This window comes from Convolutriloba macropyga, chromosome 4 (assembly GCF_964194025.1).
Source record: "Convolutriloba macropyga chromosome 4, txConMacr16.3, whole genome shotgun sequence".
In the NCBI taxonomy this organism is placed as follows: Eukaryota; Metazoa; Xenacoelomorpha; order Acoela; family Convolutidae; genus Convolutriloba; species Convolutriloba macropyga.
Genome location: NC_134471.1, coordinates 5,298,167 through 5,325,420, shown reverse-complemented (window position 1 = coordinate 5,325,420; position 27,254 = coordinate 5,298,167). Strand labels below are relative to the sequence as shown.

Below are 27,254 nucleotides of genomic sequence, written 5' to 3'. Positions count from 1 at the left end.
AGATTTTTACCCCTTTAAAATTCACCAATTTTTGACATTTGATAATTGTAGTATTGTTCTGATTCAATTGAACATTTTGTTACATTAACCTGAACTTTGAAAAAGAGCACATGCAACACGAAGTTAATTACAATAAAAACAAAACAACAATAAATGTTTCAAGGGTTTTAATTTCCGCACAGATTTTAATTAGATTTCTTTTTTGGTTTTATAAATTCATTAGCTATCAAAACATTTTTTATCAAATTGATAACTTCTGCACTTTAACCCTTCATTCGCCAATTATTATTTTTAAACCAAACTACTGACTGATATAAAACTTGTCAAACGATGGAAAGTATTGAAGAATGATTTCAGAGCGTGAACAACGAAAATAACAAAATTTTGGTTACTGAAACTATAATGACGGGCTCATAAGATCTAAAATAAGATGATCAAACGTGTCATATTTCTAAAATAACAACCATTTTTCTCAACATTTTTAAATTCTTTAATCAATTTGAAAATAAATCATTTCCACAATTGGTCCTTATGTATTAATTTTTTGTTAATTTGTCCGTTTTTGAAGGACAGTGTTGAGAAAAATATTATCGATTAACTTTTATTAGATCATGATCATCGAATATGAAATCACAACGAAATAGTCCAGCCAAATTCGTAGCAATAAATTGAATAACTTAGATAAATCTTTGTCCATTTGAAACAGGGGTAACGCAAACCTTGAAGTCATCATGCAAGTCTTGATTCAAATATCAAACTACATTAATACAAAAGTATTTCAACCAATCGTTCACTTTGGTTTGTTATTCCGTAATTTATTTTGTTATTCTAGCCAATTAATATAGCACACAGCACAAATTTTCGCCATAACTAGAAATTAATGTAAAATTTACAAGTATTTCGTCAAAAAAAAACGTTTAAGTGAGAATTAACTGTAAGTACGACAGCAGCAATTATATAGCGACATTTGGTTTTAATTGCAACCTTGTATGAAACCAATTGTTTGGAATTAAATCGTGTTTGAGGTTGAAATTTTGGGAATTTAATGACAGTCAACTGAACCGATGTTGAAATAATTTTGTTCATAAGTTTCCTTTCTCTTCATCATTGCTAATTCAGCAGTAATAAACAATTGGTTGGTTGTTTGTGTCAATGCGTTCGGACATCTCTTGCGTTTGTTTCGTCCGTTAGTGGGTTTCTTTCACTTGTCCATTTCGAGGGCATCTTTAAGCTCGGGAGATAGCAGACCCATCGGCTCCGATCACGCCTCCGTTCAATTCCTCGTGGTCCTGTGTGAACAGAATCGTTAAATTTCTACCACTTGTAACGGTGCCCTGTTTTGTCACACGTATTCTCTAGCCCCCTATATCTTAACCCGATTTTTTGCAGAACCCTTGTAACAACCCACCACTGCACAACCAGCAGCAATTAGCACAAATATTTAGGGTCAACAGGATTCAAACCACCATCTCCACAGCCCCGAATTCAATTTCATTTGTTGATTTCGCATAGATTGAAACGATCGCGCGCAAGTTTTACAATTCTCGATCCAAATGCAGCACCCGAATTCTAGAAATGCCACATTTTCCTATAAACAGTGATAAATTTTTAGACCTTCAAAGTGCGGTTTTTATAATTCTTGTCAAAATGAAGGGATGTGTGCGATTTTCGCGTTCTCCGTTTTTTTCGGGCAGGGGTATAGGTGAGTGGGAGGGGGTAGGTGAGGGCGGTGGGATACCTGGTGGTTGTTCATCTGGCACAGTACACAAGAAGTGCACCAGAGGGAGAGACAGCAATCAGCCAGTGCTCCTCCCTCCAAGTCGTGTTTCTCTCGTAGTGCCGAGCGGTATTTGAACACGATCAGGACGAAGAACACGGACGCCACGAAACTGATTCCCGAGAAGACCTAGAAACATAAAATAGGTTAGCGGGTTTTTTTTAACCCTAATCTGTATAAGCAAATTGAATCAGCCTCATTTTTACAGACATTTTGCTTCATTTTTTTTGTTGAACGTTGTAGGAAATCTTAAAAGATGTTTTATAGGATCTATTCTGTTCCCCCCCCCCAGCTTAGTGAGCACAAATTTTTCATGACCCCCAGACGCACGTGCTATTTTCTTACATAGTAACGTGCTATATAACCTCCTAGAATTTGTAACTGGGGGTCATAAAAAACACTGGGGGCCGAAACAGAATAGATCCGTTTTATAATAACAAATTTGTTTGTAATACTTTTACAATTGCAAAAAATTAGATTCAGTATTCGTTTAGCGCCCGACCGAACGGATGCGAGGAGGCTTTTTCCCTGTTTATCAAGATGTGTCAAGTTTTACTATGTTCTTATCAAGGTGTTTCAAATCTCGATTCAGTGGGCTGGGCCATTTCAGAGCTGTTCAAAATTATCAGTAAACTTTGTGATTTTCAAAGGACTGAACTTGCATGACGATCTGAATTATAATTTTTCTAGTTAGCTAAAACTGATGAAAACTTGAAATGATTTTTTGAAATGAAATTTTTAACTGCATTTTCAATGATCAGTGAATTTTCAGACGAAGTTAAAAAACACTAGCCTGCATTTTTACTGTTCATAATGGAAACGAATCAACTGTGAAGATTAACCCTGCTTGTTCCGACCCACTTTAGTTCCGACCCACCCTTTATACGGATTGTAAGTGCTATCACTAGAAAGCCCGTCCAGCGTAGAATATATATGTGTATATATATATATATATATATATATATATATATATATATATATATATATATAAATGATTTTTTGAATTGTGTTTTTCCACAGAGTTATTGATTTTATAGTTTTGTGAACTGATATTTCTTCTTATGGTTCACATTTTCCGTAGTTTTACACGTTTTTTTGCCAATTCTGCTGAAATACAAGTTACAATTGGTATCGATAGTTGGTTGGTTTAACCTCTAAAAACAAAAAAGTGTTGTTGACTGTTTGAATCAATTTTTTGGCTGAAATCTTTGCTAAATTTTCCAAAACCTTTTTTCATCAAAAATTGCACAAAATAAGCTTTTTTATTCCACTTTGTTTACATTTACCCGACAGGATAAACAATACACAGAACTGCTGACACAATCTTTGTTAACTTCAAAAGTAGCTTGTTTTACTGATGGATCCTTGAATTGAAAGGGTTCTTGAATTAAAATTTTGCCTGTTTTTTGCTAATTTAACTCGACAATTATGCGAAATGCATCATTTATTTTTGATATTTTGGTTTTTGTGAAATTATCCATATCCATAATACTCGGAACAAAAACGTGTTCCTAAAAAAGCAAGTCTAATTTTGGTCTAATCGTTGATTCTTAAAGTCCAAAAAAAATCGTACTCAGTCAAATTTAAAAACAATCTTTCGCATTTTTTAATTTTTCTTTCGTTAATTACAGAAAAGAACATTTCAAATCGGGTTTTTTAATACTTGTTACCTCAACTCATTATTCAGAGGTCACATATCTCATTATTGGTGTTAAAAGAAGGCGAAGTTGATTATATCTCATTTTTTACGGATTAGATTATGATTTCAACGGCTTCGGGCTGTTTTCGTTCAAAATTAATTGAATTTCTTTTTCGTCTGAATTTGTCGTTTATTTTTTTAGACGTTCAACATATTGCGGATAATGACAGGTCTTAAAGTATGCATATTTCAGTATGAATTAACAGAGACCTGTATGAAGATTTCAATTTATATCTAACGGTGTTCATTATTGGAAATTTTTTGTTTTCAAGCAAACGTAAACGTATACTTTTTACTTTGCCGTGTTTGTTTTTTTTTTGTCTACTTGTTTAGTTTAGGTTTTATTTGACACTATTTTGACTTTGTTACTATGTAGTTTTTTTACAATGAACTTTTCTAAATTTTGCATGTAAATGTTTGTTATTTGATTTTTTGTTTGTCTAGTCTCGTAGTCTTAATAATGGCAGATCACATCGGCCCACTAATGTGGCTTTAATTATTTTACAAAGTGACTTGAGCAGAGGGATTTTATTTATTTATACGCCAATTATTTTTCATCAAAAAGTGAGATTTTCTGAAAGTTTTCTATTTTGTAGACAATTAAGCCAAAATTGTGGATAAGCGAGGTCGGAACATTATGTGCGGACGCACATTACCGAGTCTTCCTGTTTTATCTATCTTTTTCTCCCTTGAGCTGAATCTTTTCATAACATTGTGTGAACAGCCTTTTACGAGGTGGGACTAGACCTTGTAATTAACGGCCCCTAGCTTAGCCCGACCCCAATTTCCGCTATTGTATTATAAATGTGAACTATAAATTCGTGCGGGCTATAATGAGAAAGGGCCCAGTTTACATATACCAATATAAATTGGTAAAACTCTCAATTAGGGGGGTCACAATCTACCAGCGGTGAAGGTGGGTTGGGAAGGTGGATTTTTTTTGCGATTTGCAAGCGTACCTTTTCAATCATCATCCACTTGGCATCTTCCTCTGGTTCGACATAGATGTTAGCAGCAATGCCCCCATAGTCCTGGCTTCCCCCCGCGTTTATCTGTCTCTGGAACTCGTCAGTATTCATGTACGCATACGAGCTGATGAAGTCAGCACCCGCCAACACCACGAACACAACTGAAACACTTACACTTATCTAATCGGATCATTAAAACGATTTGTTGTTCTGTAAAAATATTTGCGGCTATTAAAAAATTTCATCTTTTTAATCCAATGTGTTCTACTGCTCTAGGTGGTTAGTAGATATTTCCCGCTCAACATTGTTGGTTCGCAAAACGCAAAATCATTCAATTTAACCCCCCCCCCCCCCCCCCCCCCCTCAAAAAAATCGACGGACGAAAAATTTTTCTCATACACTCCGCGTACGTAACTAATCTGCGAAATAGTAGCAAAATGGTAATACTGATCATGTCTCCTATTCAATAATTTCGGTATAAAACAATAGTGTCTTAAATCTACTGGTTTTGCGCTGAAACTAGCTACAAAAACATAATGACTCTTCTATTCCACAGAGTAGCGATATTTTTCAATGCTGTCTTTTTTGTTTAGCTGCATAAATATTAATTGACATTCAAGTATACTCACTGATAGAGAAAATGGCAGCCATCTTCATGCCCAGTCTAGTACCCACTCTGTATGACGTCACACAGGGAAGCCAACAGGTGATGCAACACCAGGGCACATTCTGTGTACACCCACACACTCCATGAACCCACTCTCGAGACATCTGAACACACACACGCACATAGAAGTACATATTCATAGATATATACACACACAAACACACACACGCACACAAACACACAATATATATATACACACACTCAAACATTCACGCAGATATACATACATACATACACAAACACAACCGCAAATCATAACTGAAGGATTCCTGTCATTGCATCCTCTGTTCGAATGTTAATTGAGAATGTCTGATAACAGATAACACTCAAAGTAAAGTAGATAAGTATAGATGCATTTAATTACTCTTACGATATTAGTCCAAAATTTGATAAGCTCGAAGCTGCCTTCAGTTAGCTCAAGAGTGGCAGGCAATTATTTAAATATTATCCAGCAAATTCAGCTCTGAATAAATTAGTATGCTAATAAATTCTGCCGAAAAACACTAAAGCAGAAAAGTTTCAGAATCTTACAAGCAAAACAGATATCACTCTAAAAAGTCTGCCTAGTTATAGACAGATCTGACGCGCAATTTCATAACTTACTGCTCAGAACCCACTTAATGGCGGTGGTACTATATGCTCAGCTGATTGGGCCAACTATCGACATTTTTTATTTCACGAACAAAGATATGGGTGCTTTTATAAGAAGACCCATCGAGCCTTAAATCCTCAATTGCAGGGCTGTTTGAAAATTTGTCCTCTTCACAGTATTCCCATCAAGGTTTACATTTTTTTGATAATTTGCGTGCAACACGCCAACTTTCAGCCAATTTTGCCAAATTTGAAGCCAATTAAAACGAGATGATCATGAATTGTCTTTCTGATAATTGTCATTTTTTTGTTCTTTCAATGAACTAATAGAAATATTTCTCTTTGTGCTCTGGATTAGTCCAGGTCTCATTTTGGAACTTTTCAAAGCAAAAAGTCTATTTGCTGCCATTTCACCATAATTCAGGTTTAATTGTGCTCTAAATCAAATGCTTTCTCATAAAACCTTTTGTAAGAAGCATATTAAACGTAAATCATAAATAATTGCATTCAATTTCAAATAACGAGTTATCACGCTCCAAGAGTCGGACAAATTGGTCTCGAACGACGGCCGGGCAATTTAATCCAGAGGGGTCTGTACCCTACATGTTTTTTTGTAGCTGTCGCACAGAGCTGCAATTCGCGGGTAATTTTAGCGGGATACCGGCGCTTATTGCCGTTTTTAAGTGAAACCCTAGTTGCATTTGCATCATAAAAATAATAGGTATATGTAGTAGTAGTGTGTGACTACCTACAACAATTTGCTCATGGTGCGGCGACTTTTCTACATCTACGCCATTACGCCATGGTGAATGACATGCGGTCCCCGGCTTAGGGGGACAAGCAGGGGCATCGTCATTATCAGGGGAAAGGGGCAAGGAAAGTGGATTACTCTGTGCAGTGTGGTCGTGTAGGACTGATGGTATTAAGTCCAGCCTTTTGGCTACCTCTACTGGTCTTTCCCACAGGTCAATCAGTTTCAGGTCCGTGATGTTCCTACTGCAGTTGAAAATGTTGTTTACGTCATGTTGTGCTACATCACATTTGGGACAGCGGTTGTCAACATTGTCACAGACCCTCCTCAAGTAAGAGTTTAGCAGTGACCGTATCCGGTTCTCAGTTGTGCTAATCGGATACGTGCAATTCGCGGCAGCGTTTGTTCTTCTGTTATCTTTGGTGGAGGTGTATCTAGTTGCTTGCTGTCTTTTTTCAACTGAGTACAGTCCGTGTGTCGGTGGATACTTTTGAGCGAAGTTTTGTGTTCTTTTTAATTTAATTGCTTTTATTGTTTGTGTGTTGCTTCACGCGGTCCCTATAATTATTATTTAGTGTCGGTCTCATGGCATGGAAACTGGTTTGTATTGCTGATTTTGGAAGCCCAAATGGTGCACCGTAGTTCAAGACGCTTCGATCGATGGCTTTATGAGTCGATGGCTTTGCTAGTCTTTTGTGCAGCCCCAGTCGCTACCAGCAATTTTTTTCAGTATGTTATTGCGTTTTTGAAATTTCTCCTTTGTGCTTCGTACTTGTTATCCAACATTGAGCATACTATCAAAGGTAACACCCAGTACTTTGACTTTTTACTTTACTTTTATTGGTGAATTATTGATAGTGAGGTGTGGGTCAAACTTGGCCTCCTTGCTCCAGGTTGTGAACACAGTTGCACCTGACCTTCAGCAGATAACTTAAGTTTTCTTGATTCTAGCCACTCGCGTAAATTATTTAGGTATGGAGTTATAATGTCACGTAATTTTTCAACCTGTGGTTACAAATAATTAAAGTTATTTCATCAGATGTTTATATCTTTCGGGGGTAGAGGCAGCCTGTTCATGTAGATGTTGTAGAGCATTGGCGATAATACACCACCTTGGGGGACATCCTGTTTAACTTTTCTCCACTTTGAATTTTCATTGTTAAATTCTACTTAGTGGTTAAAGAAAAAGTGCCCTGTAAACATGAAGCGACCCATCTTTTAGTGCTGTTCGGTAGTGGTGCCTCGAGTATGTCTCTTAGTATTAGGTTGTGATCACAATTGTCGAAAGCGGCGGTGAAGTCTAAGGCTACTGCTAAAGTACAGTTGCTGGGTTTCTTTTCAGGCCGTTTTGTTTATTGTTGGTGATAATTTTGAGAACTGTTGCTGTGGAGTGCTCAGATCTAATGTTCGTTTAGTGGGTATTCTATAGAGTCATTTAGATTTTTTGTTAATTTTGCAATGGGTGAGAGGAGTGCAATCGGTCTGAATCTTTTAGATTCGTCTATGGGTCTTCTAGGCGCGTGTAGGGGTATAGCGCTGCCAACTTACCAGATGTTCGGGGCTTTTGCACTGTCTACAGAAAGGTTTTTGGTGTCAGTGAGGTATCTCAGTGCTATGGAGCCTAGATGGTGTAAGTGGATTGGCGCTATTCTATCTGGGCCCAGCGCCTTACTTCTTTTTTCCCTTATAGCTTCTTTCACTGTGTTACACTTAAACATTCTGACCTCTATTTCCTGTTTCCTTATTGTTCTTAGTGTAAATTTTTCTGTTTTTCATTTCTCTTGGGGTGTGGGGTGTATTGTTGGTTAAACTTTTGGGGGTATTTCCTTGCTCCATGGTGAGGACTAGCTTTCTTAGCTTTAAAGTATATGGCTCTGCTTGCAGGTGGTTCAGCGTTACTTGACGAAGGTCTTTTTACTGTGCTCCAGAGTTTAGAGAAGTTACCTCTGTGCGTGAGTGTCTGTACCCTAGATAATTTTCATGGGTGCAAAAAATTATCTAAGTGGGAAATATACCGTCCAAGGAGGCGTTTGGCTATCTTGCGCTTGTGATATCTTATTTTACATTCACTTCCGCTTTACCAACAGACATAAATTCTGATTGAGAGCAATTTCATCAAGCTAAAATCAGGAAGTCAAGCGTGAAAAAGTCACTCAAGAAATTAAATCGAAAGAATGATATATAACAGAACGGTCAAGCAATAGTTGTTCAAAAGATACACACGTTTACCCTAATACTTCAAACTTCGTTCGAGAGCACTCGAAAGTTGTCTAATATAGCGTCAATATAGTTCAACTTCAGCTATTTTGGCACCACTTATAGCTCCACTTGTCTCTTCATTCAAAAAAATTGTCTCAGCAGATAGTGCCAGAATTACAATTTTAGTAGAATTACAATTTTAAAATTGTCTCTGCAGAATTACAATAATAGTAGCGTTTTTAAGCTGCACTCCCCGAAGAATAATCAATGTTCGGCCGAATTCTAATTCTTCGTTCAATTTCGTCATACCTGACAAAAAATGGATGGGATCAACATTTGTTCAGTTTCAATAATCACTCTTAGGATTTTGGGGGTTTTAAAAAACTGGAATAAACTGGAAGTATTAAAAATTTAAGTTTTAAAATTGAACTGAATCAGCTGGAATTAATCTCTTTTACAGTCGAGAAAACAGCCTAAACAATTGAAATATATTAAATGAGTCGGCATAAAAAATAGTCATTTATTTTCTGATACATTCGTAATATCTTTTTCCGAAACCCCAGTTTTCTAAAGTACTCAAATTTAGAATTTCGATCATGTTGGGTTTTATCTCTCACAGCCACTGAAATGAAATATCTTTGGGCAAATCGTTGCGAATTGTGAAAATCTTTAATTCAAACGACGAAAATTTTTTCCTATGGCGTTTCCCGTAGCGTACTATTCCCTAGTTGCATCCATACCATTAAAACATCCGATTTGAGAGCCTGCAAGGAAAATGGGAAAAGGAGGGAAGAAAAGAACGTCTAATGCTTTTTTACGCAGGGCAACATTCGGGAAATAAGCAGACGGGAATTAAAGCGGACTTCCCGAAATTAAACTCAGAGGAAGAAGGGGATTTTTTTAAAGGAAGGGTGTTGGGGGGGGGGGGGGGGGTACGAGTATTGATTGTAAGTAGACGGATAAATCGCATTAGTCGTAACAAGGAACAAAATTATTATTTCAAGCTACATCGACTGGCCGAACGAGCATTTAGAAGATCAGTAAACTAACTTCCCATTACGCTGTCACTTAAAAAAACGAAATTTCGGTCAAGAATGCACATCGACATTTGCAGCAGATTTCTTTGCTAAAAAATGCTGCTTTGACTATTAACATTAAGGGTAATATGCAATAAAAGGCTTCTAAGCGAGCGAAAAGTTGAATTGAAAAAATAGCTGATAGGTAAAAGGCCATTTGCGTATGGTAAAAAGTAACTGTGAGATAAAAAGGCGAGTCGTAATTGCCGGCTTTAAAGATTTATTGGTTGTTTTTTGGTTGAAAGCAATCACATTTCAATTCCATACGTCATCAAGGTTGTATGGATATACTGTTTTCCCAAATAAGAGTTTTTGCAATAAATAATGTTACAAAAAGGGCAAATCGAAAAGGGTGATACCGAAGATTATTCCAAGATCTTGCTCGGATCCAAAGTTTTGATTATTGATACTGCTTTAATATCTCACGAGCGTCCAAAATCTTGTTGAGCTATAACGCTTCAAAAAAAAAACTAAAAACAATTCTGTTAAATATGAAACAAACTATTCTAAAGAAGCAGCAAAGTAATTTCCACAGCCGAATTGTTTAAAAAATATCGCCGACTAATCTTGATTCATTCCGATATCATTTTCGATTCATTTGAAGCTATAATTCAACCAACTTACCTTTGTAGAATACATTTCTCCCTCGATTTGTATCAAGTTTATAGGCTTAAATCACGTTATCAATCAACAGCTCAGAGATAACAAAGTTTGACCGAGGTCGAACGAACTCAAGAAATCAAAAGTTTTGATGACACATCAGACGCAAGCGCAGTGCTTATTGTCTGCCACACGAAGTTAAACAGAAGCGAACGCTTGAAACACGCCAAAACATGCAATATGCTTACCAGCCACTTTTTCTTTTATTTCAATTTTTGTTTGCTTGTTTATGTTAGAATTTTGGTCTCTATCCGGTAATTTTGAAACAGTTAACAGCGCTAAAACAAATTTGGTAACAATTATTTGTGCTCTTTTGGTCTTTTTATGCGATTTTGTGCTTGATCGATATTTCGTCAAAATCAGCTGTTGTAATTTGAAAAGGATTTTTACAGAAGTCTCTCAACGCTCAATGAAAAAAGAATGACGTAGTTGTTAGAATTGAAGCTGGGCTAAATTTAGTACCCGCAGGGAAGAGAACTTTGTCTACTCGTAACCGTATCATACTGGCTTTCCGGTTACACTCATGTTCTGCTGTTAGCAATTTTTGGAAAAAAAAATGCGTGCAGCAAGATATACAAATGAGTTTAAAGACAAATGAGTTTAAAATTAATCCTGATTAACACATCACCGCAGAGACCGTACCACATTGAAAACTTTTCATTTGGAGGTCAGCTAAAACTACTTACCTAATATAGAGAAAATGCAAACCAAAATACCGAATAATTTTTGGTAGTAATTTTTGCAGTGCAAATTATAATCACAGATGAAGTTAACTGCAGAAAATTGGCCAAAACGTGCAAAGATTCGTCAGCATAATTTGAAATTTATGAATTCAAAGAATGCAAAACGACTTGGAATTATCGCTTCTCGCGTACATATTGACAAATTATTCACAAAAGCAAGACCAGACCCATAGTATGCGTTTTGCTCATCTGTTAAGACACGTCTAATGCAGTGAAAATTGTTGCTGAATATATTGTCTCACTCGCCTGATTTTGCGTATACAAAATATAAACAATAAACAAAAAAAAACAAAAAGTCTACAAAAATTTTTTATACTTGAATTTACATCTGGTATTAGTTCCCTTTTAAAATTGATTATAATCAAGTTCGATTTTTATTTGATCGCAAAGAGACATTTGTGGAGTTTTGATTTAAAACAGCCAAATGGCAATTCAGGAGTTACTATGGGCAATTAGAATAAATTAAATTGACTTATGAAAGAGAATTCATAACCCGGTCTTACCACCCAAAGTGTTTCAGTACTCAACCTGCCTATTTCAATATTAACTTGCAAACTGCGTAATAGTTATGAACAGATCAAAATCAGGATAAAATCAAAAGTACAATTTTACTCTGAAAAAGACACTGATCAGTGTGTATTTTGACATGAACAGAATCTGCACAAGTGTAAAAAAAGTCTAGATACATTTTCTGGATTTACAGTGGTTCAGTACTACACAGCTCTGGGTGGTCAGCAGGGGAACGTTTTTCAGTCAAACAACGTTCGAAAGCATTTCTCTGCAAAAACGTTTTAAAAAAGTAGATTTTTTTGCTTTTAAGTTTTTCATCTTTGCATGAAAAAAATTGGGTGAAAAAGTTTTCAATGCCTAAAACCAGAATTTTGAACAGCAAAACAAGATAAAACAGACTAAAAATTAAAATGTGTTGCTGAAGTACTCTCAATAATTTCTCAAAAAGACATAACTAAATAACTTTATAACGTAGCGAAAAAAGCACAGTTTTCTGAAACTGTATTAATACAGGGAAAGGGGTGCAAAAAACGAAGTGAACCTAATGTACCCTGTAATCAATTCCACCCACATTGAAATATGGATACAGCATATTTCTTCCGACTCCGAGGAACTATATACTCAAATGGGTTTTTTTTGTTCAGTCAATTTTCGCCGATCGATATATTCATCGTAGAGAGTTGAGACTGGTATCATTAGAAAGCTCGTCCAGCGTAGAACATGGAATTAAAAAGATTTTTTCAACTTTCGTTTTCTACAGGCAGTTATCGAGGTTCAAACTTCTGAAAAAAGTAGAGTGAATTCACGTTGTTTTATTCACATCTTCCGAAATTTTTGCCTAATTTTTTGTCAATTTTGCTACAATTTGTTGAAATTTTTAAAAATAGTGTCGTTGATTTTTGTTTTTAAGGACAAATAAGCCTTGTTGATTATTCTGATTTATTTTTTTTTGGTCAAAAACTCTGGAAGAATATTTCAAAATTCAGCCTTTTTCATCAAAAACAGCACGAAATAAGCTACTTTAGTCCACTTTGATAAAATTTGCCGGCACTACACCCCAAAACAATACTAATAAAATCTTTGTAGACTCAGAAGGGGGCTATTCCTACTTCAACTTCCCAAGAGAGTGCTCTGTAATTAAAACTTTGCCGTTTTTTGCTAGCTTTACTCGTTTATTATCAAAAATGCAGAATTTTTTTTCGAGTTTTCAACTAACAAATTATCTCTATCTACAAAATTCGGAAAATCAATAGTTTCTAACGGACAATAAGCATTAGCAGGGCTAGTTTTGGGCCATTCTTGGACTGTTACAATCCAAAAAGAATTCGGATTGCAATCAGTCGGTCTTTTTTTTTTGAAAAAAGACCTTTTTTTAATAATAAAGAACAGAACATATCAAATGAAAGCTCAGGAATGATAGGTCCAATTGGCTTCCTAAGCAGCTCCAAGCTAATGCATTTATTTTTTACTTGAAATTTTATGATCGTTTCGACTTTTAGAAATAATTGATTTTTAAAAAAATAATGGCTTAATGAACTTTTCCTCCTTTTTTTTCTTAATTTGGTCAACTTGCAGCTTAGTGTCAGCAAAGAAAGAATGCTTCTTCATTCTACTGATTTGCAATTCAGTCTCGATTGCGTTTTTAAGCCTGAAGTTATTGTTTTCTGGCTATGATACTACTAGATTTCAGTTTTTTTTTGTTTTTAGAAATTTGCCAGTTTTTCACGTTTTCTAGTCACATTATCACATTACTGACAGTTCTCAAATCACATTATTCGCGTTCAAAATGAAACACAATTGTACATATTAAAATCCTTAAAGTTATAGATTGTCGCTTTAACGGCCTCGACACTTCTTTCCTCAAGAAAATAATTGAATTTTCTAATTTTGTCTTAACTGTCATTTTTACTTTGTCATTTTACTTATATGAAAATATTTTGATCGACTTTGGACGAATAGATAAGCCAATATTGTAATAATTGTTAATAGCTGATGGCTTTCATGACTTTGAAAACAATTGTTTTCCAAAACTAAAAGTAAAAAACTTTTTAACTTCGCAAGTTTGTTCTTTTTATTTTTATTTTTGGTACCTAATCTCGTTAATTACAGGTCAAACATGAGATTATGGGTGTCTAGGGAAGGCGTTAAAAGGGATTAATTTCCCAAAATCTATTTTTTTAAAGAATGCGTTATGACCTTACTGACTTCGCCACCGGTTTTTCACAAAAAAAGTAAACTAATTTGATTTTTGTCATGTTTGACATTCTTTTTGTAGACGCAAGAATTATTCTGGATAATTGCAGGTCTCAAAGAATTCTTTGGGATGAATAAACGAGCCTATTTAAATGTTGCGTTTTCTAATTAATGTTTTTCATGACTTTGGATATAATTTTGTTTCGAAAAAAAAATCAAAATTATTACATACATTTGCCTTTTTCTCATTTTTGTCTACTTGTTACCTGGTCTCACTAATAAATGGCCAAATACTACATTATCGGTGTTTGAAGAAAGCGCAAACGAATATATTTTGAGGGCCGAAATATGGCTTGAAGGTTTTGACAGCGTTTTCTGGCAGGTTTCAATTGAATTTTTGTTTGTTGTTTTTTGTTCTTTTTAGCCGCTTAAAGAAATAAATAAGGACAAGTCCTAATTTCCTTCTATAGAAGCATTGGTAATCTTAAACCTTATAGATATTTTACTTGATTTCTAATGGTTTTAATTACTTTGAAGTTAATTGTTTTAAAAAAAATAATCTAATTTTTTACTTTTACTGTTTTTGTTCTTTTTTGTCTAATAGTTAGCAAACCTTTTTACGGACTGGTCCATATTTTTTCTGGTGATTTATCAGTTTTTTGTTTAGTTTTAGGTTCATCTGACGGTATGTTGACTTTTTTATTAAATTTTGTTTTTTAAATCGGACAAAAAGTTTTTGATGTAATTAATGTTTGTTGTTGTTGTTGTTTGATTTTGGTGTTCGTCTTGACTCGCTTTCTTTATATTGGCATATTACAGCAATTTAATGCTTCAATTTTTACTCCACTGAGTTATTTGCTTTGGAGGCTATCTTATCGTTCATACACAATTTTCTTGAAAAATACTTGAGCTTTTTTGGGTTTTTTGGGATTCCCAAAAATTAATTTTTGGGTTTTCTATCTGTTCCTCATTTGGTAGACAATTATGCCAAAATTGTGGATGGGTGGGGTCGGAACCTTATGTGCCATCGCACATTGCTGAGCCGCCTTGTTTTTATAAATGCAGTCAACCAAAATTCACAGGACATGTAATGCACTAGAAAAATACACTCTCAACAAAAAATGAGACAATAAAACAAAAAAACTTGATAATGTAGCATCTATTTATCTTCTCTGGGGCCTTTTAAAATGCGAAGAATATTAAAAATTACCAATAGAACGGTGGCAAAAATTAAAAAGACAAAAATGGGTAGGAAATTTATCAATTAAAGTACCTTGAATCAGATGCTGCAGCTAACTTAGATTAACTAATACAGTGAAGATTTGCAAACCAGACTAAAGTTAAGGTATATTTCGAGCTTTATCTGAAAAGTAAACAATTAAGTGACAGATCTGACAAATAGGCTTGAAGTATTGCAACACCATCGAGATCAATGGCAAGAGATGTTATCAGCAACTCTGCATTTGAAGAAATACTTGGTTATTTGGCGAAAACAAAATAAAGCTTGCTTAAGAAGGACTTAATATAGGCTTAAATTCAAAGGTCTGTAAGTTCATTTGAGTCTTCTGGTTTATATTCGGGCTAAGACGAAATTTATATTTGAATAAAAGCAAATTTATTGGAAGTGCAGAACAAAAGATAGCGTATTTTCTTCATTATTGCTAGAAAATCAACCGAGGTGTGACAACTCACAATTGAAAATCACAATTGAAATCACAAATCACAAATCGAAACTACGCTAAATACATGAACACATACAATGGTCCACGCAATTTAAAAACATTACAAAGCAGATGGGAGCTGAAAGTATTATTTTCAAACATTGGTTGATGAAAAGAAGTCAAGTAGATAATTTTAGCTTTTGGATTTGGCCGCGTGTTTGAAAACATGTAGTTCTCTAATCCTTTATAAATCCTTCAAACAATTACATGAAAATTATTTTGGTTGTAAATCTGGTTTTGACGGCTCAGTTATGTGTTCATAAAACTCATGAACAGATGCCAAGTAGATTTATGTTATAAACGTTTAACAGGGCAGCATATGCCAAAATTTTAATTCATTATCACTATTTTAATCAAAATCTAGTCTAGTTATAAACAATAATATTAATAATAGTTACAGTCACAGAGGAGAGGGCGGGACCAAAAAGTGTGTTTTTTAGCCACATGGTGTATTTTAGGAATATTTACGAGGCCATTGGTTACTTTAATTTTAATTCAAAGCAATTCGAAACAATAAATTTTGACCTTCGTACGTTGAAAATTCCGAAGTTTGACAGAAACTGTTTACAACAAGAATAATGGGAAAGTTTTATCTGCGTCATAAAACAGCTAAATATTTGTTGTCTTTGATTAGAAAAAAAAATTCATTTTCAAATGGACTAATAAATTACCTTAAGGGGAAATGATGTGATAGAGAAGCCATTAGCAGTTGAACGCGTTAGTTGATTAAAAAAAGCTTTAAAATAGATTTTAAAATAAAAGCATATTAATTTGACAAATTTGACAAGTCGTCCAGTCCTAAATTAGAGTACTTCTACATTTTTTGTCTAAGACAAGAATCTGATGACCTCAGTTCTTGACCAAAAAAAAACAGTTTAAAATCAGCGATAAAAAAACAAATCCTGATTTTTTTTGTAATTGTGATATTGAAGCGTCTCTTTTTTGAACATTTATTGTGAGTAATGATCAAAATTTCCAAGAATGATGCAATTTTGAATACCGTTAACGCTGTCTGTTATTATTTCCTTCTATTTATAAGCTCGGTCAACGTTGGTGAGTTTTTGGACGTGCTGCAATTAGAATCAATAAGCAAAAACGCAAAATAACCCAAACAAAGTTATTCGGGTTATTTTTTCTCGTGTATTAATCCTGCAAAATGATTTAAAATAACCATTCAAGTTATACTAGATACAGGTTGTTGAAAACAATTGGAATTGAAGTCAAAACCGAGACCAAGGGATTTGAACCGAATATGGCTGTTGTAATTTTAAAAAATACAGTATATATTCCGCATATAAATCGTAGATTTCAAAAATCCATTTATTTAGAAACAGAACGCAACCGGCGACTAATAGAGAGAAAACGCAATTGTCTCAGCTAGAGACCAAAGCTCAAACAAAATGGCTATTTATTAAAATTCCTTTAGTTAAATTCACAATGAATTCTTACTGAAATCTTTCTGTCGACGCAAAATGTTGTGTACACCCGTATCTAACTCTAAAGCGAAATCAGTACTTATTCAGAGACTGCTTCAGGTCACATACAGGTACTGAATGTTCTTCTAACTCAGAGCCAAATCAGAAATTTATTCTGAGTTTCCTCTGATGCAGAGGAATCCTGAGAAGATTGGCTCTGAATTTTCCTCTGATTCAGAAAATTTAAGGTACCTCTGAAACAGTTTTGAATTTGCTTTCGTGTTAGGTACAGGTTTACACGACAATTTGCGTTAGGCTCTATTTATCGGTTCTCAGAATCGTTAGCAGCAACTGTGGAAAAAATTTACAGTTCTACGTGACACAAAAAGTCACAAAATCACCAAATGAAAAAAAAATTCAATCCTATTTGGGTGAATAAAAACTCACAAATCTAAATCTGATCAACAACTGAAACAACGGTGTACTTCTTTTGAGATGTTCACATCCAACCTCCAATTCAAAGCTGAGATAAAAAAAAATATAAAAGCATTTTAAAAATTTTTTAGTTTTTGAAAAACGAAAACTGAACATTTTTCTTCAAGAACAAAAACTTTTCAACCGATTTGTAATTTCGCTTCCTTTCCGTCAACGACCCCATTGCCTCAGATAACGACTTTTACGCTAATTCAACATTTGAATTTATTGCATGCGTTAGAAGCACTTTCTACTGACAACCAAAATGCCATTAGCTAAGCAAAAGCATTCCAAAGACATATAAAAGTTACAGTCAAAATAGTTCAAGAAATCAGACAATCATCGCCCATGAAATTCATTTTGTCATCTGTTAAAAAACCATACCCATAATCTTTGAAAAGTGGTTGATTTTGAAGGAGCACAGTCACGTTAGATTACTGGCTAGTGTTGCAAACTATGATTCACAGGTCTACCCGAGAGATTTTTGAATGCAGTCGGATTCTATCTTTTTGTGCAACAAAACTTGGTTGACATCCAGTTTCGTCAGATATTGTTATGGTATTCTAACGGTACATAAAGTCCCAATATCGATTTGATATGCAAAACAGCTTAAAAACTTTGGTAACTTCGATTCGGAAATTCCTGTTTCATCATAAATCGCTTTTCTTTTTGACACTAAATGATTTTTGTAAAAGCAACTGGTTCTGTGATATAGGTTAAAACTTGTGATAAACTCTGATTTTGATATGCAAAACTTGAATATATCCTGTTATTTTGCAATAAAAAATGCCAAAGGATATCGACTGCGCTTTATCTAGCCAAACCAGGCTGCATTGATTTCATGCTCAAAATTTACGGTGATTGAATTATTCGGCACACTGCGTCCGGCTTATTTTTATACATGTCAATTAGAATAAAATTCGAATAAAATTCGGTATTTGATTGAAGAGTTGTGCGCATTCACCTTTTAATCCCGTACTAAACGGCAAGTCAATATCAGTACTGCATCAGAGCTATGACCGTGTCACTTTTTACACTTGTCAGCCTAAATGCAAGTCTTGGCTAAGACGTGCAAGTCTAAATTCTCTTGTAAATTAAATTTGATAAATATAACTTGAGGGTTAATTATTGTTAAAAGCTGAGTTCAGTTAACAATTGTTTAATAAATCGTTGGGTACGGTTGGTTACACCTGTGAATCATTTCTCATATTTCAACTAACTCTCGTCAAAAATCATCTTCTTAATCTCAAAGCTAAAAAACTACTTTTTTTGAAATCGCGTTGCACCCTCGCTTGATTGTTGGTTAAATTTTTTAAAAATGGTTGAAACTAAGATCCTAAAAAAATGAAAATGAGCAATTAAACTTCATTAAAAAAATTGTTCAACTGATTGTTGCTTAAAGTTGGCGATTTTGTTAGTACCGTTCCCATTCAATAATTTGTATTCTATTCAGAATATATATATTATGAATCTTCATGAAATTCCTCGCCTTTAAAAAATATCCCATTAGTATTTGTATGTTTGTTCCGACCCTCTAGGTGGGGGGGAGGAACTATATACTCAAATGGGATTTTTTTGTTCAGTCAATTTTGGCCGCCCGATATATTCATCGTACAGAGTTGTGAGTGGTATCATTAAAAAGCCCGTCCAGCGTAGAATATGGAATTGAAAAGATTTTTTTGAATTTCGTTTTCTGGAGCGAGTTATCGTGGTTTAAATTTTTGTGAATATTAGACCAATTTGGCGTATTTTTATTCACATTTTCCGGAATTTTTGCCTAAAATTTCGTCAATTTTGCTAAAATATGTAAAATTTGTTAACAGAAGTACAATTTATTGTAATTTAAAAGAAAAAAAAGTACTGTTGACTATTTTGATTTATGTTTCTTGCCTACAATTTTTGCTAAAAATTTCAAAATTCAGCCTTTTTTATCAAAAATTGCCCGAAATAAGCATCTTTAGTCTCTTTCAGACTAAATTTACCTGAAGTACCAACCCTAAACAACTAACACAATCTTCATAAAATATAAAGGGAGCTAGGGCTACTTGTACATCCGTTGAGAGTAGTCTGGAATTAAAATTTGGCCGTTTTCTGCTAACTTTACTCTATGATTATCAAAAACCACAGCATTTATTTTTGATCCTTTAATTATTAAATTATCTAGATCTATAACATTCGAAACAATAAGATCTATAAAAGACGAACAGCAATAGCAAAGCTGGTTTTGAACCAGTCTTGCATGTTACAATCCAAAAACATTTCGTATTGCAGTCAGTCCGTCTTTTTATATTAAGGAAAAAAGTTCGATCTTTTTTGTTAATAAAGGAACAGAACAAATCAAATCAAAGCTCACTGTTGACAGGCCCATATGGCTTCCTAAGCAGTTCCAAATTAAAGCTTCTAGTTTCTTTACTTGAATGTTTTTGGTGGTTTCGACTTTTGAAAATGTTCGATTTTTAAATAAACATTGCTTTTATTGAAATTTGCCACTATTTTTCTCTTTATTAGGTCAACTTGTAGCTTAGTGTCAGCAAAGAAAGAATGATTCTTCTTGCTCTTCCTTCAATTGATTTAAAAATTATTCTTTTGCTGTTTTACGCATGAATTTATGGTTTTCTAGCTTTGATACTACTAGATTTCACAATTTTTTTTATTTTTAGGCTTTGGCCCATTGTTCTCCTGTTTTTTCTCGCTTTATCACATTTTCTTGTGAATGACAATTCAGCTATTACATTATTGATGTTCCAAATAAGGAACAATAAAACATATAAAAGTCTTTAGAGGCAGATATTATGGTTTTAAAGGCTTCGACAGCCCTTTCTCGAAAAAATAGTTTTTTATTTGTCTTTAATTATCGTTTTCACGTTGTCTTTTTAGTCGTCTGAAATTTCCTGGATAATTAAAGGTCTCATTGTTATTTTATGGAGGATTAAATGAGCCTATGTTCTGATTTGAAATGATAGCTGATTGCTTTCATGACTTCGAAAACAAATGTGTTCAAAAAACAAAAAAAAAACCACTTCAACTTCGCAATTTTGTAATTTTTTGTCTATTTGTTACATGGTCACACTGAAAACAGGTCACATAGGACAATATTGTTGTCAAGGGAATATGTACATGTACAAACTCTAAGGTTTTCAAAGAATTCGTTATGAATTTACTGGCTTCGATACGGGTTTTTCGCAAAAGAAAAGTAAGCTAATTTTTAACTTTTGTGTATATTTGACGTTCTTTTTTGTATAGGTAAGACATATTCTGAAAAAAAAATTTCCCCAGCGCTTCCTTTGGATGAATAAACGTACTTATTTAATTATTTCATTTTGTAGCTGATGGCTTTCATGAGTTTGAAAATAATTTTTTCCGAAAAACACAAAAGTATTTCTTAGTTTTTCCTCCTTTTTATTTTTGTCGGCTTTTTACCTAGTCTCATTAATGAAAAGTCACAGGCCAATATTTCGCATTTTTGAAAAAGGCTCAAAAAAACATTTTTGGGGGCGAAATATGGCTTTACGGCTTCGACAGCTTTTTCTTGCAATTTTTAATTGAATTTTTGTTTGTTGTCTCTATTTGTTGTTCTTTTTGTAACCGCATAAAAATTAATAGTAACAGCTCTTAATGGCCTCATATAGAGGCATTAAAGGCATAGCTTTTTGTAAAATGTTTGGAGGTTCTCAATTGATATCTAATGGTTTTCAATAATTTTGAAATTATATTAAAAAATATAAGGAAGTTTTTTTAAATTTGTTGATTTTGTTCTTTTGCCCAATTGTTAACGAGCCTTAATATGGAATGGTCTCATATCTTTTCAAATAAGTACAAGTTATTTTGGTTTATTTTCAGTTTTATTTGACGCTATCTTGACTGTTATTAAGTTTTTTTAATGGACATTAAGTTTTGGATGTAATTAATGTTTGTTGTTGTTGTTGTTTGATTGTGTATTTCGTCTAGCCTCGCTTTCTTAATAATGGCAGAACGCATCAATCTAATGCGGTGTTTTATACTCCACCGGATTATTTACGATCTTCTTGTCCATACACCAATTTTTTTTTAAAAAAATCCTTTAGTTTTTGGGTTGTCTTATCCATTCTTCATTTGATAGACAATAATGCCAAAAATGTGATGAGCGGGGTCGGAACTTTATGTGCGAACGCACATTACCGAGCCTCCTTGCTAGTTAAAAGTGTCAAATATCGTATTAGATAACCTACATAGCACTTTAGAAAATTTATAAAGCAAAGGAGTTCTTTTTTAAAACTTTTTTTTTGAATTTTTTAAAATTTTGAAGCTATAGCTATCTAAAAATCTATAAGCACAAAATCAAGCGGCGCCGAACAAGGCTAAAATTATTATCATGCATTAAATAAAGCGAAAGAAGCAATAAAGCGGGAAACAGTTATTGGGAAGCATTCACGTTGACTGACCTCGTTGCGGGTCATAGGGCGAATGCTCGGAAAAGCCGCATTATGTGAACAAGCGATCGCAGAAGACTGCAGCATCTTGTAATTGCGGAGAAGAGATACTGATGGGTAGTACTTGATAGAGGGTGAACAACTTCCTTAGAATCGGAAGAAGAACAATTAGAACTTAGCAGAGAGGTTTTCCTGCATTGCAAGGAATGTTTGCAGACATTGTTCGTTATCTACACAAAACAGGCTCCTATGCAACTATATTTTTCAAATATTTCAGGCTATTTGAGGTTTTCCAAACAATTCAGTTGTCTCAGTTTGCAATTTTAAAGGCTTCTCCAAATCCCAGTTGCCACCTGTTTATAATTTAGGTTTTGGGTCCTACTTGAGTTTGATAAACCCGGCCAACTCAGGTGTTATTTCTTACTTGGTAGCTGCAATATTCATTAAAATTACTTTGCCACCCAGAAAAATGTCAAAATAAAAGTTGTCCTAAGCAATGTATAGAACAGAATTCATTGCTGCGAGCCAATAAGAGCCTGTTGTTTGCGTGCTTCTGAATAATCTAATCATAGAACATTTGTGTACTGATTTGTATTATAATTATGCAACTTCGAACGGGGTAGCAGGGGTCTAGGAAATAAACCCCCACGGAAAAAAAACCACTTAACTTTAGATAGGAAATAAACCCTCACGGAAAATAACCCCCGCACGGAAATGAACCCCCACGGAAATAAACCCCCATTTTAAAAGTGAAAATCGGTCGCAACCGGGGTAGCAGGTATCACATGTTTGTCCTCTTATATTTGCCAATGAATTGTTAATTGTGAATCAGCTTATATATTTCTAAATTATTATGCGCAGAAACGTTGCCATGATTTTTCGCTACCTATTTATGAGGTACATGGCAGACAATTTCACCAATGAATCAGTATATTTTCATATTTTGCTATGCGGTCATAGCTCAAACCAAACAAAACTTTTATGGAAATTTTCAACAGGGATGCTACAACTGTAGTCATTCTAATTTAAAAACTTAAAAATGCAAAAAAAAAATTCAAAGCGAGAGGCGAAAGGTTTCTAATTGCTTTTGGTACGACAGCTGTTTTATTAACATTTAATTTTCCTCGTACAACTTTTTTTTTCAAGCAAAAGAAGCAACAAAAATAATTTGCATCGGCAATACTCTTCACATAAATTCACCTACTTGCTTTATATTCTTTCACACAAAGAAGTTTGGAACTTAAAACAAAGAATTGCAAATTTCGAGGGAAATTTACTTTTTGAAAAGCAAAAAAAAAATCCTTTGAATCAAACTGCATAATAGAATTACTCTAGCTGGCAGTATTATTTCTGAATAGTTCAACAGTCGGCAATATATCAGCAAAAAATAGTATAAGACCACAAAAAGGGGAGCAACTAACAAAAAAATCTATTCATAAGTATTTAAGTGTAACAGTACCTACGTAAAGCCGGCAAATTAACTAAGACAAAATCTGTTTCATTGGGAAAAGGATTTTAGCAGCAACATTGCAAATTTATGCGGCGGTAGTTTTTTCTTTGAATCTGTCTGTTATAGAGAGTATATGATAGCAAATCTGTACTATTGTGCATTTTTCTCGCTGATTGTCAAGGAAAAGTTTCGAATCCTCAAGCTTGTAAATTGAAACAAAATAGATAGAGTCATTTCGTATCTGATTTTGCTTTAAAAGGAAACATGAATCAAATGAAGTGTATAGCATAGTGAAAAAACGAATGAGTTTGAAAAGGAATATGCTTTTTCACATAAAATATTCTTTGTTTTCACACACAAAGAAAAAGCGAAACGTACGGTTCTCAGACGCATCAATGGTTTGTTTTCAATATTAGGCAAAAGAATTGATATGCGTCTGAGAAAAAGCGAAACTTACGGCAAACAGCAGTTTCTCAGACCATTATCAATTCTTTTGCTTAAAATTGAGAAAAAACCATCTGAAAAATAATAGTTGTTTGTTAAAGAAAAATGCGTTAACGACGTACTTGAAAATGAGAAGTTATTTCAAATTCTGCAAAACTTTCGATAACAACCGGCATGAAAATGAGCGGATTCATCTTTAAAAAGCAATTGGAGGTCCGTAAAGCACTTAAAAAATGATCCTATGTACGTTTGTTTAACTACAAGCAAAATGAGCCGCAAAAACCAATAGAAGAAAAACGACCGAATGACCCAGAACCCAATTCATGATTGACTTAGGGCAAAAAATACAGACTTTGCTGAGAGGTATTTACAGAAAAGAACCTGTAAGCAAGATATATGGTTCAACAATTAAAAATGAAAAAATTTGCAGCTATTCTCTTTTTAATTGTTTTGGTTAGAAAAATAAAATTCGATGAAAATTTCTAAATCGCATTACAAATCTGACGCCTTTAAATTTCTTAGAAATAACTTAAAAACGTAGATTCAACTTCAAAACTTTATTTTATTTTTTATGAAGGTAAATTTTAAATCACTCTAATTTTTGCAGATATTGCCTCAAGATTTGGGATAAAAATTTTGGACACAAAACTGCCGCAATAAAATATATCCAACCGGGCTTACAATCCAGAGTGTTTTAGCTGTTAACCTGCGTATTTCCATATTAACTTGTAAAACCAGTACTGAAACAGCTTATTTACATCAAAAAAGTAGTTCATTATGTCCAGAAAAAACCAGAACAACTATTCAGACTGTTCAGAGTAATTTCATAGTAAAAACAAGCAAGGAAGCAAGTCTTTTTCATAGCTGTACTCGCAACGTGTTGGCTATTTTACCAGTTCCTAAAGTTTGTCTAAACTCCAATCAAGAGTTGTTGCAGCAATTGACGCTTCAGATGAGAATTACAGTTTTTTTTTTTAATTTCATAAATCCGGTTTAAAATTTTTAGGCTTTTAGCACCATACCTGAAGAAATTTTCTGAAATCCGTGTCTGCATGCTTTTTGAAAATTTGAAAACACATGCTAATCAAATGTTCGAATTTGTCGATTATCAGATGACAACGTAATGGTTGCGTGAAATTTTACTTAAAACCAAAAACACGCTTCAAGCAATTTATCATACTTTCCTGTAACAAGCGCTATTTAGGTTTACACCCTTGTTTTTCAGCAAAATATTTTGATTGAAATCGGCACACAGAAACCCTAGAAGGTTATCAGGCCAATTTTGACATTTGAGGCGGCCAAATAAAGTATAGAGTTGCGACTCTCAAGGAATTCAATTGGTTCCGTCTTATTTCAATGCGTAGAACAAAACCCAACAAGAATCTTATCGATTTTATCTTCTGATCCGAACAGTAACCTTTAATTCTTTTGAATCGTAAAATGAGCTATCTCGTAATTCATGTAGATGTCGTTTTCGTAGAAGAATAAACAATTGGAACCATATCTTCAAATTGGAACCAGGTTTTCAAGTTCTATCAATATTCATTTAAAAAATCGGATTACAAGTAATGGAAGCTCTTTCCTAACTTCATCTTCATCAGAATCTTATTTCAGAAAAGGTGATTTGGAGTATCCATTTGGAACAATCTTTCAATTTTATTTAAATAACAGTGTTTGACTGAGATCAGGCTACATATATGCTAAAGGTTTACCGGTGAGATCAGCAAATAAACATTCGAGAAAAGCAATTACTTTTTACTATCTTTGTCGTTCGGAGAAAATCGTTGAAAAACCTCTTGTTTCTTCTTTACAAATAATGGGTTATAAGGCCAGCACTGTTAAGTTTTGTTTGAAAGAACTCCTCTAGGTAAAATTTTTGCAAAATTCATGAGTACCTATAAATTATGCGCTCCATGCTAATAACTGAACAAAAACTGTATTAATTCTAGGGTGAAAATATGACTGGAAAAAATAATGCAGCAGGGCACTGCCATATTTTTTATGTAAATGTCATGCATCCTAAAACACAGTTTTAAAAAGTATTTTGAGCAAATATTTCCCTTGCTCCGATAATGCTTCCTCGCAAGATGATGCTGTTCTTTTGCAGTCAGATAATTAACCAAAGAAAGGCGCTGAAAGCATTACAATGCTGTTTTACTTGCTAGAGGTCTAAGTAGCTGCAATGTCTTCGAAAACGTATCAGAACTCAGTTCTAATCAACATCTCGTACCTATCAAATTTACTAGGCTACTACTACATAAACGTGTCCTTAGCTCTCCGTCTCTTTTAGCCCATCCTCTTAATCTCTATAGAGCTTCTATTAAAAAACTTTTTGGTTGCGGTCAATAATTTGAAAAAAGTATGGTCTGGTTAGATATTGCAAGATGGAGAGTTCTTTCGAAAAATTCGTGCACGTTAGTTCTGACCGAGTTCCAACCAAATTGATTCTCTAAAACGTATCTTTTTTCGCTTTGTGCACAAAAATACTAAGATTAAGTTACGCTTCATTTGAAAGAATAAATTCAAATTTAACTCAAATAAATCAAATTGTCTTTGTTCTATAAAAAAAACCTTATTTAAATCTCTTTCATTTTTATTAAGCCCTATATAACTGCTTTAAATCGAAGCGAAAATACTAGCGTATAAGTGAAAAACTGAATTTTGAAAAAATTGAACTTCCATTTTCCTCGAGAAATCAAAAATTGAAAATATCAGAGCAGCAATCGATTGTTTTTCACGGGCTAGTATTTCACCGCAAAAGATATCGATCGGCCAAAATTGGCGTAACAGAAAAGAAGGGCTGGTATCAATTTCCTAACCCCCAAATAAATTTGGAGGGTTGGAACAATAACATACATGTGCATCTAGAACTATAGATTGTTTATTTCCAAATGACTGCGGCCATTTATTATAGTGGTAAAAGAGTTAAGTAAACAAATACTACTTTTTACTAACCTTTTATAACTGTTCAATTGAATCAAACCGTATAAAACACGATTGAGGGACTAAATTTAACGTAAAATAGAACAAAATACAACACTTGAGAATTTTGTGTGACCAGAAAGTCGTAAACAGAAGATACAAGGATTTAATTCAACGCTAGTTGTGTAACTGCGAAAGCGCCGTACTGATTTTGCACGAATTATTGGGAGAATTTGTAAAATTGAGCGAGCGGTCGATCTAATATAAATTCAATAGGGAATTTGGTGGACTATTTTATCAAATAGTAACACGACAAAATATCCCGTGTAGAAAAAGCGGGGAATGAAAATGAAACATGCGTTAGTAGGAGCGAACAAAATTTAATATTTTTTTCAATATTCCTTCCCAAATTTTTTCTTTTCCGTTTCTTCACGCGCTGCTGTAATATGTTTAATTCCAAATTTTTCCCTGAAAATTTGTTCAAATTTGATCCGGTGCTTTGGTAATATTCTTTCAGCAACACTAATATGCCTACTATTATACAGATAAGACGTGTAAATTTTTGTTTCTCCCGCTAAGCACAAT

General features: G+C 34.0%; 2 protein-coding genes across 5 annotated transcripts in view; one reads left to right on the top strand and one right to left on the bottom strand.

The window, feature by feature from the left end:
• The window catches only part of LOC142337957 (dynein axonemal heavy chain 5-like), a 428,573-nt gene that overhangs the window by 70,672 nt on the left and 330,647 nt on the right, over positions 1-27,254 (top strand). The gene's annotated exons all lie outside the window — the stretch shown is intronic.
• Positions 112-27,228, bottom strand: LOC142337428 (uncharacterized). Of its 4 annotated transcripts, XM_075386641.1 has the most exons (6): positions 26,703-27,228; positions 21,866-22,083; positions 5,074-5,215; positions 4,436-4,605; positions 1,739-1,906; positions 112-1,289 (listed from the first exon to the last, which is right to left on the bottom strand). In XM_075386641.1, exons 2-6 carry the CDS (start codon positions 21,938-21,940, stop codon positions 1,227-1,229), a joined length of 618 nt encoding a protein of 205 aa, XP_075242756.1. In that variant the 5' UTR covers positions 21,941-22,083; positions 26,703-27,228; the 3' UTR covers positions 112-1,226. The 4 variants fall into 4 exon arrangements, with proteins under 4 accessions (XP_075242756.1, XP_075242758.1, XP_075242759.1 ...); XM_075386643.1 differs by lacking the exon at positions 21,866-22,083 and having other exon boundaries at positions 26,703-27,218; XM_075386644.1 differs by lacking the exons at positions 21,866-22,083; positions 26,703-27,228 and adding an exon at positions 15,108-15,209.